General features: G+C 45.6%; 1 protein-coding gene across 2 annotated transcripts in view; it reads left to right on the plus strand.

Moving 5' to 3' along the window:
* The window catches only part of zcchc14 (zinc finger, CCHC domain containing 14), a 240193-nt gene that overhangs the window by 211662 nt on the left and 12549 nt on the right, over positions 1 to 15982 (plus strand). The window contains exons 11-12 of one of the 2 annotated variants that reach the window (XM_072518087.1): positions 65 to 208; positions 7982 to 9436. In XM_072518087.1, the coding sequence (XP_072374188.1) occupies positions 65 to 208; positions 7982 to 9436 (1599 nt within the window). The remainder of the gene's footprint in view (positions 1 to 64; positions 209 to 7981; positions 9437 to 15982) is intronic. The other variant, XM_072518088.1, reaches the window with a different exon arrangement.

The raw sequence follows: 15982 nt of genomic DNA on the forward strand, positions 1-15982 counted from the left end.
GGTATGCCTTTAATTTTAAACTCTGGAATATATTCATGACTCGTTGTTTTCTGTTTGCTAACAGAACTCCGAGTGGAGGTAGAACAGCACAGTCGCATGGGAACTAAAGATAGCGGATCTTCCTCTGAATATTCCAGTTCACCATCAAGTCCAATAGGAATCCAGGGAAGGGAGGAGAGTTCAGATAGTGCAGATGAAAATGACAGACGTAAGTTTCTAGAACTTGATGTGGGTAAAGAATGACAGCCATGGGTTTCAAGAACTTCATGAGGGTAAAGAATTTCAGTAGAAATGATTAGTTAGTTTTAATACGGATATCTTACAGATATTATTTTGTTCTGCACTTAATTATGTTGTTCAGCAATGTCAGATCGCATATATTGTAAGGAAGGTTAGTGTTGCTGGTATTTCATAGTTAACAATTCTATTGACCTGTATGTAGATCTTGAATTTCCCTCTTGGGTTGATTGATTAAAAAGTCAACTTCTTGGAAATTTTCAATTTGTTGTTAGAAAAAAAAACATCATTGTATTTTTAAAATATATATATTTTTAATTTTCACACATTAAGGGGTAATTTAGCATGGCTAATCCACCTACTCTGCCCATCTTTGAGTTGTGGGGCTGAGACCCACACAGGTATGGGGAGAATGTGCAAACTCCACATAGACAGTGACCCACAGCCGGGATTGAACCCGGGTCCTTGGTGCCGTGAGGCAGCAATGCGAACCCCTGCACCACCGTGCCGCCCATACATCATTGTGATCAATGTGATCTACCTTGTGTTGCCCTATTATGAATTTTCTTTTATTCCCTTTTCTTCCCATGCACGTAATGATCTGTTGAGCTGCTTGCAGAAAAATACTTTTCTCTGTACCTCGGTACACGTGACAATAAACAAATCCAATCTAATTGTATTTTAACAAGGACAGACTGCTTCTTTTTGATTGCTGTCATCTTTGTTTTTAGATGGCTATCTCTCCATTCAGCATAACTCTGTTTGCCTTTATGGTGTCCATGAAATTTTTTTAAAAACAGGAATGGAATAAAATGTTGAAAACAGTCAGAAAATATTGACTCTTGAACAAGAAATTTGCATCATAGTCGTGGTTTTCTGTAAACTCTGGTAACTGATCTTGCCAGGCAAGCACAAAAGGTGTAGTTAAATTGGCTGAAATCTTCCGTCCTCTTTCGTGGCTGGGATTTTCCGGTGCTGCTGAATGTGAATGGAGTTTTGGCTAGAAGCCAAATTCTCTGTTCTTGCTGTAATGGATCCCGCCATGGACAAGACCAGAGCATCCCGTCATCAGAGCTTTGGGGTAGGGAGGAGAAAATCTGCTAAACTTCCTCCTGATAATTGCTGCACATGTGGACACTAAATGATACAAAATGGAGCTTCACTGTTACATGGCTTCCCAAATATACACTCTAGACTTTTATATGAAATGGGTAAACTGGAATCACATTCCAGCAGGAATCAATAATTAAAGAGAGAAAATTTATATAATTAAAGAGGGAAAAGAGAAAGGAAGTGGTACAGGGCAAAGACCACAGAGAAGATAAGAATCATTGTTTTATGTGAATCCTAAATTCAGAATTGAAGTCCAATAGTGTTATTATTTCGCAGAGTCTGCAGGTTGAAGACAGATACTGGATAATCCACTTTTCTAGTAGAGATGATTTTCCTGATGAGACCGCGATGATTTAGTCTTGTAGGTACTGGTACAGAAGTTGTCATGGAAACAGTGTAGATGAGGACCATGCAATTTAAACCTGGTCAGAGCTCTGATTCTGCTACTGTTTGGTTGATGGAAAATGGCAGACTGCTTTTGCAGCTCCACAAAGAAGGATAACTGGTTAACTGCTTCTCCCAGCTAGGTGGAGCTGGGTTTGGTTATATGAAATTACTTACACTTCTCCACTTTGGTTTGGACAAAGGGTGTTTATTCCTTTGTCTAGATTCTTGAGGTGGTTAATGTTTCAACTATTAATAATTTAAATGAAGATTTCAGGGTCCATTGTCCAATTAGACAGGTGGTCTCGGTTGGCTGGTTCTGGCTTTAGAAGTGTGTAAATAGATGTTGTACAATCCTTTGGAATTTGATGTGTCAAGCACAGGGTTGTTAGCACCTCTTCAGGGGTAAGAAGACAGATTTTTGGAGATGTGCACCCCTAGGAATTCGAAGCTTCTAACCATCTCCACCTCGGCCCCGTTGATGCTGACAGGGGTGTGTACAGTACTTTGCTTCCTGAAGTCAATGACCAGCTCTTTAGTTTTGCTGGCATTGAGGGAGAGATTGTTGTCGCTACACCACTCCACTAGATTCTCTATCTCCCTCCTGTATTCGGACTCGTGTTATTCGAGATCCGGCCCACTATGGTCATATCGTCAGCAAACTTGTAGATAGAGTTGAAACCAAATTTTGCCACGCAGTCGTATGTGTACAGGGAGTAGAGTAGGGGGCTAAGTACGCAGCCTTGCGGGGGCCCGGTATTGAGGACTATTGTGGAGGAGGTGTTGTTCATTCTTACTGATTGTGGTCTGTTGGTCAGAAAATCGAGGATCCAGTTGCAGAGTGGGGAGCCAAGTTCTAGGTTTTGGAGCTTTGATATGAGCTTGGCTGGGATTATGGTGTTGAAGGAGGAGCTGTAGTCAATAAATAGGAGTCTGATGTAGGAGTCCTTGTTTTCGAGATGCTCTAGGGATGAGTGTAGGGCCAGGCAAATGGCGTCTGCTGTGGACCGATTGCGACAGTATGCGAATTGCAGTGGATCAAGGCGTTCTGGGAGTATGGAGGTGATGCGCTTCATGATCAACCTCTCGAAGCACTTCATTACGACTAAAGTCAGGGCCACCGGACGGTAGTCATTGAGGCACATTGCCTGGTTCTGGTTCTTCTTTGGCACCGGTATGATGGTGGTCTTCTTGAAGCAGGTGCGGACCTCGGAGTGGAGTAGGGACAGGTTAAAGATATCCGCGAACACCTCCGCCAGCTGGTCTGTGCACGCTCTGAGTGGACGACCAGGGATCCCGTCCAGGCCCGTCACCTTGGGTTCACTTTCAGGAAGGCCGATCTGACTTCGGAAGCTGTGATGGTGGGTATGTGTGAGTTATGGGCTGCTGGGGCACTCGACAGCGGATTGTTGGTTACCTGCTCAAACCGAGCATAGAATGCATTGAGTTCATAGGAGAGGGGTGTGCTGCTGCCGGAGATACTGCTCGGCTTCACTTTGTCGCCTGTTATGTTGTTTAGTCCTTGCCACAACTGCCGAGAGTCTATCTGTGACTCTAGCTTGGTTTGATATTCTCTCTTGGCATCTCTGATGGCTTTGCGGAGGTCGTACCTGGATTTCTTGTAAAGGTCAGGGTCGTCTAACTTGAACGCCTCAGATCTGTCCTTCAGTAGGGAGTCAATCTCGCGATTGAGCCTTGGTTTCCGGTTGGGGAACGCATGTACTGCTTTCTTTGGCACGCAGTCGTCCACACATTTGCTGATGAAGTCAGTGACGGTAGTGGCATACTCATTTCAATTGGTCGCTGAGTTCTTAAATATGGACCAGTCCACTGTCTCTAAGCAGTCACGTAGGAGCTCTTCTTTTTCCTCAGTCCAGCACTGCACGACCTTCTTAGCTGGATTCTCCCGCTTGAGTTTCTGCTTGTATGCCGGGAAAAGGAGCACCGCCTTATGGTCTGATTTCCCAAAGTGCGGTCAGGGGATGGGACGGTAGGCGCCCTTGCTTTTTGAGTAGCAGTGGTCAAGAGTGTTGTCGCCCCTGGTGGGACAGGAGATGTGCTGGTGGAATTTTGGCAGTACACTCTTGAGGTTGGCCTTGTTGAAGTCTCCGGCCATGATGAACAAGGCCTCCGGGTGTTCTGTTTCGTAGTTGTTTATAACTGTGTACAGTTCGTCCAGCGCCTTCCTCACTTCTGTCTGGGGTGGGATGTAGACCGCTGTGATAATGGCTGAAGTGAATTCATGTGGAAGATAGTATGGGCGGCAATTCACGGTCAGGTATTCCAGGTCCGGGGAGCAGTAGGTCACCAGGGTCGCCACATCCAAGCACCAGGAGGAGTTGATGAGGAGGCACACCCCTCCACCCTTTTCTTTGCCTGATGACGCGGTGCGGTCCACCCGGTGAATTTGCAAGGGTAACCATTGACCATTAATTAGTCCTGATACTAAGCCAACTTTGGATCCAATTCGCCACGCTATCCTGTATCCCATGGGCTTTTACTTTTTTGACCAGTCTTTCAGGTGGGACCTTGTCAAGTTTTACTAAAATCCATGCAGACAACATCCACTGCACTACCTCATGGATTCTCCTTGTCACTTTCTCAATTATTTCAATTAAATTTATAACAAAGCTATGCTGACTATCCCAAGCCTTTCTAAGTGATAGTTTATCTGATTTCCCAGGATTGATTTTAACAGATTTCCCACCACCGAAGTAGGACTAACCGTTGTTTGGCATTTCCTTTGTACCCTTTTTAAACAACGGAACCACATTTGCATTCCTGCAGTCCTCCGGCACCACCCATGTATCTAGTGAAGATTGGAAAATAATCCTCAGAGCATCTGCTCTGGGTGGCACGGTGGCACAGTGGTTAGCACTGCTGCCTCACAGCACAAGGGGCCCGGGTTCAATTCCGACCTTGGATGACTGTGTAAAATTTGCACATTCACCCCGTGTCTGCATAGGGTTCCTCCAGGTGCTTCCGCTTCCTCCCACAGTCAAAAAATGGTGGATTGCATATGCTAAATTACCTGTTAGTGTCCAGAAGGTTAGGTGGGGTGAGGGTGGTCAGGAAGGGGCAAGGGCCCAGGTAGGGTGCTCTTTCGGAGGGTCAATGCAGACTTGATGGGGAGAATGGCCTTCTCTGCGCTGTAGGGTTCTATGATTGGATTCTATGCTATTTCCTCCCTGCCCCCCCTTCAGTATCCTAGGGAACAATCCATCCAGTCTTCCACACTTTCAAGGATTCCAACTTGAACACTTTTTCTCGTTGTGATTATTTGATCCAATATTTCACACTGCTCCTCTTGGATTACTATATCTGCATCATCCCTTTCCTTTGCGAATACGGAGGCAAAAAATTAATTAAAAACTCTTTCTATAGCCTCTGAATCTTCACACAAGTTCCCTTCTTCATCTCTGAAACGTCCCACTTTTTTCTTCACTATCCTTTTGCTCTTCATGTACTGGTACAAATCTTTGGGTTTTTGACTTGAGGTCACCCAAAACTCTGCTGCCCACATCCTATTTTGTATAAAGTTTTGTTCACTCATCGTACCTGTTTTAGGGGCGGCACGGTAGCACAGTGGGTCGCACTGTTGCTTCACAGCTCCCGGATCCCAGGTTCTATTCCCGGCTTGGGTCACTGGCTGTGAGGAGTCTGCACGCTCTCCCTGTGTCTGCATGGGTTTCCTCCGGGTGCTCCGGTTTCCTCCCACAAGTCCCGAAAGACATGCTGTTAGGTAATTTGGACATTCTGAATTCTCCCTCCGTGTACCCGAACAGGCGCCAGAATGTGGTGACTAGGGGCTTTTCACAGTAACTTCATTGCAGTGTTAATGTAAGCCAACTTGTGACAATAAAGATTATTATTATGCTCACAAATTGAGGACCTCATAGGATTTAATAGGAACGGGGAGGTTTCGCCATCAGTGGTTTGGGAAGCGGTGAGAAACTCCCCAGGGCCCAAAAAAGTGACTAAGTGTCATTGAATAGCGGTGGGGAACTTGCTGGCAGTGCCGACGGGAAACGCCCTGAAAAACCCGCCACAAATTAACTTAGAAATTGTTTGGGAGAATCGTGCCCAGAGTAACAGTGATCAGTTGATTTTTGGACTGTTGGAAGGTATATATTGGGGATCTCCAAGTGTTTGTATTGGGACCAGTGCTTTTCTTGATCTACATTAATGACTTGGTTTTGGGTGTACTGTGCACAATTTCAAAATTTGCAAATGACACAAAATATGGAAGTATTGGGAACTGTGAGGAAGATAGTCAAGGAGTTCAAGAGAAAAATACAGGCTGTTGGACTGAGTTGACAGGTGGCAAATGAAACTTAAATGTTTAAAAGTGTGAAGTGTTACATTTTGGCAGGAAGAATGAGGAACGGCAATATAAAATAATGGATACTGTTCTAAATTGTGTGCAGGAACAGAGGGATCGGGGGTATATGTGCATAAGTCATTGAAGGTGGCAGGATAAGTTGAGAAAGTTGTAGGAAATCATACCTTAGGCTTTAAAAATAGAGGCATAGAGAACAAGGACAAAGGAGCCCTTATGTGGTTTGGTGACACATTATATTTCATAATTCTCCTGGGAAGTGCATTAAAGATGCTATATAAATACAGGTTGTTGATGTTGTCAGCATCATCCTGTGGCTGCAGTAATTGCTCTCCAATGTCCTTGACTATTCCTTTGATTCCAGCCACTGGAGTGGCTTTCCATTGAGTGCCATTGACCTTGGCATTGCTGGTGTTCCTTGGTGCCAGTCTCCATCAACTGCTTCCTTAACGTCATGGATAATTACTCTCATCTCCCCTCTGGCATAATCTCTTGGATCTATCCTTGGATAACGGTCATGATAAGGTCAGCAGCAAAATAATTTGGGCATATTCCAAATTAAGGATATGGCAAAATTATGTCAACGGTGATTAAGCATGGGCAGCAAATGCTGGCCTTGCCACCAACGCCCACGCCCCAGTATATAATTTTTTAAAATAGTGACCAGCAGGTTATTGGTGAGTCGATGTTACAATGCCTCTTCCATCATTTTGTTAATGATGGGGAGGCTGATAGAGTGGTAATTGGTTGGGTTAAACGTATCGTGCTTTTTATAGATAAGATGTCTCCAGGCAATTTTTAACAGTATCAGCTGGATGTCCATGTCATATCTGCAGTAGAATAGCTTGGTTATGGCAGTGGCTAGTTCTGATTTGCAAGTAGTTAACACTATAGTCTGGATGCTGTCAGGGCTGATGCCCTTCACTGTGCTTGGTGCATTTATTTCCTCTGCAGTGTCAGATGAAGTGAAGTTAATTTGCTGGCCACTGGCATTTGTGATGCCGAGAATATTGAGAGGAGGCCAAGTGATTGCTTGATATTTTGGCTGAAGATGCTTGCAAACATTTCACACTCCTCTCTTTTGCACTTATGCTGGGCTCTGCTATTGTTGAGGATGTGATGTTCATGGAGCTACCTCCTTCAGTTAGTTGACCGATGTCCGCCACCTTTCTCAATTGGATGCTGTACAGCTAGAGAGCTTTGCTGTGACCATTTTTTGTGAGACTGCTTATCTTTCGTTATAGCATGTTATATTTAATATTTATCATCTAGCTATCTATGTTTTGTAGCTTCACTAAGTTAATGCCACATGCTAAGGAGTCCTGTTGTTGCTCCTGGCATCCCCTTTTGCATTCCCTGTACCAAAGTTGACAGTGTAAAATTGTGGATGAAGTTGAAAAAGCCTGTAAGATCTTTGTTGATGTTCAAAATGTCCAATCAATGGAAAGAAGCAGTGTTGAACTCTATAGCAAGACCTGTAGAGGAATTCCTGATCAAACTTATAATGCACTGGTTGGACCACTCATTTAAGCATTGTATCCAATTGCCGCCACTGAAAAGCAACAAACAGAAAATAATGGGCACATGCTCACAATTTCCAATTTGTATTCACCACAGGCCAGATAGCTTAACACGATTGTTGCACCCATAAGCTATCCTTTCATCTACAGTACTTGACTATTAATCATCTATCTTGACTGTAAAATAATTCAAGAACCTACCACTTCAAACACTATTTCATGTACATCGTAACAGAGGGGTTGGGTATTTTAATAGTTTTATGCTAAACATCATAATTCTGAAATGCTACATCTGCAGACTCTCAAAGTTTAATTCACAATAGTTTAGACAGAATTAATTACTGTACCTTTTGTAATGTTGTGTTAATTTTCATGTAACCAATTGCAGATCCAGAGACCACATTGGACATTCAAATAAAGGAGAAACCAACAATGTTGTCAACTCACTTGAGCAACCTGAACACTGGGGCATGGAGACCCACAGCACAAGTTTCACCAGTGCAAAATGAAACTGGATTGGCCCATCCCAGCCATGTATCTTCAACCGTTTCCACTGTACAATTCATGCCAGTGATCTCTTCAAACATCGCTCCCAGTCGAATGCTCAATTCAGTCAGGAAATCAGAAAGGGGCAGTTTTGATATAAAGCCTATTACTGGCATTTCTTCTCCAATCCATGCAAATTCATCTGTTGACCTTGGAAGCAAACTTCATGAAGGACCTGGCATTAGCATCAAAGTAGAAAAGAAATTTGGCTCTCTTGGAGCCATGGTTGTGGACGCAATGCCAACTTCTCTACTTCAGACTTCGCAAATATCTACTAGTGTTTCAGAAAACAGTGGGATTCCATCTAAAGTTGTAAACTTTGGGATTAGAACTAAAGTTGGACCTCCTTCCTCCATAGATACTACACCCAAACCAACTCCATTGGCAATACCGAGAACAGACACTAGTTCTTCCACTACTGCAACATCCAACTGTACATATACCCCTTCTCATTCCCCAGTGAAACTTCTTGTCTCCTCCTCCATTCCTACAGAACCTATGATGGTGGGACAGACTGCCTATAACAGTGTTGTACAAGTAAAAAGTGTCGCACCTGCTGTAATAAGCTCAAGGACAGTTCCTTATTCAGCCAACACCAAAGTTGCCTTTTCAACAATTCAGTGTTCACCTATAACTTCCATCTCTGGCACTTTCTGTACGAATAACAACAATGCACCCACCAATAGTCACCCTTCTGTGTCCTTCACAAACATTGTGAGTGTGCCAAATTGTCCTATCCCTAGCTCCAGCCCGACCCTCTCCTCTGTGGCTGAAAGCAGTTATATTAACAGCAATAATGGTAGTGGTGGCTCAGGAATGAATATCCCTATGCATCAGCAGCAAACTGGGTGTAATGTGTGCAGTTCATGTGGCTGCAGTGGAAACTGTGGTTCAAATCCTGTGACAATTAACTATGCCAATTACTTCCAAAGCCCATTTTCAGGGCATTCAGTGTTAACTTTTCCAATTTTCCCATTCAGTCCTTTATGTAACAGTGGTTACATCAGCACCCAGTACAATAATGGTACTGCCTTTCCCTATCCAGTCGTTCCACCCCCTGCTTACAATACTGGTTTAACTCCTGATTCCATCTTAAGTGGGCAGTCGAACTTTGTCATACCTCCCATGCAGAATTTCCTGGGTGGTACAACTGCAGTATATCAAACACAAAACATGCTAGGAAGCACAAATGGAGCAGGACATAAAAAGAATGGGCATATGTCATGCTACAACTGTGGGGCTAATGGGCATCGGGCTCAGGACTGCAAGCAACCAGCTATGGATTCCAATCAGCAAGGTAATTTATACCTGGATATGCACAAAAACTGTAAATTGCTAAACTTTGAGTTGTCAGAATTAATTCATTTCGAATTTGTGCCATTTAAAATTAATTTAAAGGTGAGTAATTTCATTAAACAACATCTACTTATATTTATATCATGCTTTTAAGGTAATAAAACATCCTAAGGTGCTTCACAAGAGAATTGTAAAACAAAATATGACACCGAGCTACAGAAGGAAATATTAGGTAAGATGACCAAATCTTGGTCAAAGAGGTAGTTTTAAGGAGTGTTTTAAAGAAGGAAAGCGAGATACTGAGGTGGAAAGGTATTTGGAGGGTATTCCAGTGCTTGGGCCCTGAGTAACAGAAGGCATAGCCGCAATGGGGCAGCACAGTAGCATTGTGGATAGCACAATTGCTTCACAGCTCCAGGGTCCCAGGTTCGATTCCGGCTTGGGTCACTGTCTGTGCGGAGTCTGCACATCCTCCCCGTGTGTGCGTGGGTTTCCTCCGGATGCTCCGGTTTCCTCCCACAGTCCAAAGATGTGCCGGTTAGGTGGATTGGCCATGATAAATTGCCCTTAGTGTCCAAAATTGCCCTTAATGTTGGGTGGGGTCGCTGGGTTGTGGGGATAGGGTGGAGGTGTTGACCTCGGGTGGGGTGCTCTTTCCAAGAGCCGGTGCAGACTCGCTGGGCCAAATGGCCTCCTTCTGCACTGTAAATTCTATGATAATCTATGAATGGTGGAGCAACTGAAATCAGGAATGCACAAGAGGACATAATTACAGGATCACAGATATTTTAAAGTTGTGAGGCGGGAGGAGATTACAAAGTGTTTTTATTTACTATACTTTATTCCAAACACCCGCAAAAAAAAATTTTTTAAATCCACACAGCACCAACAAAACATGGTACATATAGTTTGTTCAATTTCCCCCCTTTTAATCCCTTAAACCCCCCCCCCCCACCCCCGGCAACAAACGGATAATTCCCCAAACACGGACAGAAAGAGCTTCCACCGTATTACAAACTTTTTCAATACTGGAGAAGCTGAGAGCGGCGATGGTGAGGTAGAGCTGGGTGTTGTCAGCGTACATGTGAAAGTTTACACTGATTTTGAACGATGTCACTAAGCATGTAGATGAGAAATAGGGGGGAACCGAGGATAGATTTTTTTTTAACTGGAAAGAAGGGAGGAGAGATTGAGTTAGGTTATTAATTTAAAGGATGAGACCTTTGAAGTTCAGAAGTGTCAAAAGATGAAACATGAAAGTTCAGTGCCATCATTGAATTATTGTCAGTATAGCTTTTTCTGCTTTTTAATATTTTCTACTTTACACCTTTCATTGCAGATCACGAGCAAACATGCAGTCAGCTTAATTGTACTTGTTCAAATTCAGCATGCGCTGAAGTGAAAAAAGTGGAAGCTTGAAGCTGTTATTTTTTGCTAAAATGTTAAGCCTCCAAATACTTTGCAACGAGGAAGCAAATTGATTGTTGCGGCTGCCTGGGCAGTATTTCACATGGAGCATACCTGAGGTTCATAGAATTCCTACAGTGCAGAAGGAGACCATTCGGCCCATAGAGTCTGCACCGACCCCCTGAAAGAGCATCTTACCTTGACCCACACCCCCTCAACCCCACCGAACCGTTGGAAACTAAGGGGCAATTTAGCTTAACCATTCCACCCAACCTGCACATTTTTGGACTGTGGGAGAAAACTGGAGCACCCACAGGAAACCCACGGAGAATGTGCAAACTCCACGCAGTCACCCAAGGCCGGAATTGAACCCAGGTCCCTGGCGCTGTGGAGTAACAGTGCTAACCACTGTCACCGTGCCGCCTGGGTCAATATGTCCAATTAATTCTTCCCCTCCCATTACAATATCTATACTCTAGACTCTAGCTCAACTTTTCTGAGCCTAAGTTTCTTGAGTTGCAGACATTTGCTGCAGATGTAGTTACCTCGGATCATGCTGTTTTCCACAACTCCCACTTACTCCTGATGCAGCACATCTGCTGAACTGCTATTTATTTAGCCATATTTTATATATTTCATTAATTAAAGTTATATGTAATTACCTGATTTCTATTTTAGCTTTTTAAAGTAATGTAACTATTTTAAATTATTAATTTAATCACACATCAGTTATAATTTTTGATAATTTCGGGACTCAAAACATTAGCTATTTTATCTCCCTACAGATGCTGCCAGACCTCCTGAGATTTTCCTGCATTTTCTCTTTGGTATCAGTTACAATTTCTTTGTTTCTAGTTTACACCATTCTCCTAGCTAGAGAGTAAAAGGAGTACATTTGTTTTATTTATTTTAATCAGCAATCTTCTGACTTGGGACATCACTGGGCAAGCAAAATTGTGTTACGTGCTGAAATACTGAACAAGGTTTTAAATACAACTGCCTCAAGCTTACATAAAGCACTATAAATATCAGAGGTTAAAAGAAAACGCCTTCTTCCCCCAATTGTATCAAATTCCCACTCGCACCAAATTTTCCACTTCTCATTTGATTATGTTGCACCTTGTTCACATGGTGACCCATGGTTTAGCTCTGTCTCTCATCCACAGTTCATAGCTTCTCACCATGAAGAAAATCTTTCTTGGATCAAAATTCTCACTTGTCGGGGCAGCACGGTGGCAGAGTGGTTAGCACTGCTGCCTCACGGCACCGAGGACCCCGGTTCAATCCCGGCCCCAGGTCACTGTCCTTGTGGAGTTTGTACATTTTCCCCATGTCTGCGTGGGTCTCACCCCCACAACCCAAAAAGATGTGCAGGGTAAGTGGATTGGCCACGCTAAATTGCCCCTTAATTGGAAAAAAAGAATTGGGTACTCTAAATGTATTTTTTTTTAATTCTCACTTGTCCCCACATTGAACTCTATCTGCTACAATTTTGCCCATTCACTAATATAACATTGTCTCTTTGCAACTTTCCACAATCTCTTATGTGGAGCCTTCATAGAATTTACAGTGCAGAAGGAGGCCATTCGGCCCATCGAGTCTGCACCAGCTCTTGGAAAGAGCACCCTACCCAAGGTCAACACCTCCACCCTATCCCCATAACCCAGTAACCCCACCCAACACTAAGGGCAATTTTGGACATTTTAGGGCAATTTATCATGGCCAATCCACCTAACCTGCACATCTTTGGACTGTGGGAGGAAACCGGAGCACCCGGAGGAAACCCACGCACACACGGGGAGAACGTGCAGACTCCGCACAGACAGTGACCCAAGCCGGAATCGAACCTGGAACCCTGGAGCTGTGAAGCAATTGTGCTATCCACAAGGCTACCGTGCTGCCCACTTGATTGTTTTTTTAAAAAAATATGTTTTATTGAAATTTTTTCGAACAAAATTTTTTTCCCATTACAGAACAAACACAACAGTAAAGAAAGTTTAACAATAAACAAATGGCTAATCAACATAGTAAACTAATCATTTAACATAAACTAAAACTTCCACCACCCCCCCCCCTCCCTCCCCCCTGGGTTGCTGCTGCTGATCATCTATCTTCCCTCTAACGTTCCTCTAGGTAGTCGAGGAATGGCTGCCACTGCCTGGTGAACCCTTGAGCCGATCCTCTCAGGGCAAACTTTATCCGCTCCAGTTTTATGAACCCCGCCATATCGTTTACCCAGGCCTCACGTCCGGGGGGGGTTCCGCCTCCTTCCACATGAGTAGAATCCTACGCCGGGCTACTAGGGACGCAAAGGCCACAACGTCGGCCTCTTTCGCCTCCTGGAATCCCGGCTCATCCGCAACTCCAAATAGAGCTAGCCCCCAGCCTGGTTTGACCCGGGCCTTCACCACCTTCGAAATCACTCCCGTCACTCCCTCCCAATACCCCTCCAGTGCCGGGCACGACCAAAACATATGTGCGTGGTTTGCCGGGCTTCCGCCGCACCTCCCACACTTGTCCTCCACTCCAAAGAACCTGCTCAGTCTTGCTCCCGTTATGTGTGCTCTATGAAGCACCTTGAATTGAATCAGGCTAAGCCTGGCGCATGAGGAAGAGGAGTTTACCCTGCTTAGGGCATCAGCCCACATACCCTCCTCTATCTCCTCCCCTAGTTCTTCTTCCCACTTTCCTTTTAGTTCGCCCACCGACTCCTCCCCCTCTTCCCTCATCTCTCGGTATATCTCTGACACCTTGCCCTCTCCGACCCACACCCCCGAAAGCACTCAGTCCTGAATCCCCTGTACCGGGAGCAGCGGAAATTCCCTCACCTGTTGTCTAGTGAATGCCCTCACCTGCATATATCTAAGGAAGTTTCCCCGGGGCAACTTATACTTTTCCTCCAATGCTCCCAAGCTCGCAAACGTCCCATCTATAAATAAATCTCCCACCCTCCTAATTCCCAACTGGTGCCAGCTCTGAAATCCTCCATCCATTCTACCTGGGGCAAACCTATGGTTGTTCCTGATTGGGGACCCCACCAGGGCTCCCCGCACACCTCTCTGTCGCCTCCATTGTCCCCAGATATTCAATGTTGCCACCACCCCGGTAAACTTTTTTGGTGAGAACGGTAGCGGCGCCGTCACCAGCGCCTCTAAGCTCGTCCCTTTACAGGACTTTCTCTCCAGTCTTTTCCACGCCGCTCCCTCTCCCTCCATCATCCATTTACGAATCATCGCCACATTGGCGGCCCAATAGTACCCAAACCTCCTTAACACCTCCCATAAATACTCCCACTCCACCCTATCAAATGCCTTCTCTGCATCCATTGCCGCCACTATCTCTGCCTCCCCCTCCTCTGGGGGCATCATTATCACCCCTAATAGTCATCGCACGTTAACATTCAGTTGTCTCCCTTTTACGAACCCTGTCTGGTCTTCGTGCACCACTCCCGGGACACAATCCTCTATCCTCGATGCCAGTACTTTTGCCAGCAATTTGGCGTCCACATTCAATAATGAAATAGGTCTATAGGACCCGCACTGCAACGGATCTTTATCCCTCTTCAAAATTAGCGATATCGTCGCCTCCGACATTGTCGGGGGTAAAGTCCCTCCTTCCCTGGCCTCATTGAACGTCCTCACCAACAACGGGGCCAACAAGTCCACATATTTTCTATAAAATTCCACCGGGAACCCGTCTGGTCCAGGAGCCTTCCCTACTTGCATGTTCCCCAGCCCCTTAATAACCTCGTCCACCCCAATTGGTGCCCCCAGGCCTTCCACCTCCTGCTGCTCCACCCTCGGGAACCCCAATTGGTCCAGGAACTGCCGCATCCCCTCCTCTCCCTCCGGGGGTTGGGACCTATACAGTCCCTCATAAAAGGTCTTGAACACCTCATTTATCTTCCCTGCTCTTCGCACCGTGGCTCCCTTTTCGTCTCTAATTCCCCCTATCTTTCTCGCCGCTGTCCTCTTTCGCAATTGATGAGCCAGCAGGCGACTAGCCTTTTCCCCATATTCATACCTCCTCCCCTGTGCCTTCCTCCACAGCACCTCCGCCTTTCTGGTGGTCAGGAGGTCAAACTCCGTCTGGAGTCGCCTCCTCTCCCTGTACAGTCCCTCCTCCGGGGTCTCTGCAAATTCCCTATCCACCCTTAGAATCTCCCCCAGTAATCTTTCCCTTTCCTTGGCCTCTGTTTTCCCTTTGTGGGCCCCAAAGGAGATCAGCTCTCCTCTGACCACCGCTTTTAGTGCTTCCCATACCACTCCCACACGGACCTCCCCGTCGTGACTGACCTCCAGGTATCTCTCAATACACCCCCGCACTCTTCCACACACTCCCTCGTCCGCCATCAAGCCCACATCTAATCGCCAGAGTGCTCTCTGCTCCCTTTCCTCTCCTAGTTCCAGGTCCACCCAGTGTGGGGCATGGTCCGAAACCGCTGTGGCTGAATACTCAGCTTCTTCCACCCTTGAGATCAACGACCTTCCCAAAACAAAACAATCTATCCGGGAGTACACTTTATGGACATGGGAGAAGAAGGAGAACTCCCTGGCCCTCGGTCTAAGAAATCGCCATGGATCCACTCTCCCCATTTGGTCCATAAACCCCTTGAGCACCTTGGCCACTGCCGGCCTTCTTCCGGTCTTCGAGCTGGATCTATCTAGCCCTGGATCCAGCACGGTATTGATGTCCCCTCCCAATATCAAATTTCCTACCTCCAGGTCCGGTATACGCCCCAGCATCCGTCTCATAAATCCCGCATCGTCCCAATTCGGGGCATATACATTAACCAACACGACCTCCATTCCCTCCAGCCTGCCACTCACCATTACATATCAACCACCGCTATCTGCTACAATGTTCTTTGCTTCAAATGCTACCCGTTTCCCCACCAATATGGCCACCCCTCTATTCTTCGCATCTAGTCCTGAGTGGAACACCTGTCCCACCCATCCTTTCCTTAACCTAACTTGGTCCGCCACCTTCATGTGCGTCTCTTGGAGCATAGCCACGTCTGCCCTTAGTCCTTTCAAATGCGCGAGCATTCGGGCCCTTTTAATCGGTCCGTTCAGGCCTCTCACGTTCCACGTGATCAGCCTCACTAGGGGGCTACCTGCCCCTCTCCCGTGTCGACTAG

Source organism: Scyliorhinus torazame, chromosome 10, assembly GCF_047496885.1.
Source record: "Scyliorhinus torazame isolate Kashiwa2021f chromosome 10, sScyTor2.1, whole genome shotgun sequence".
In the NCBI taxonomy this organism is placed as follows: Eukaryota; Metazoa; Chordata; class Chondrichthyes; order Carcharhiniformes; family Scyliorhinidae; genus Scyliorhinus; species Scyliorhinus torazame.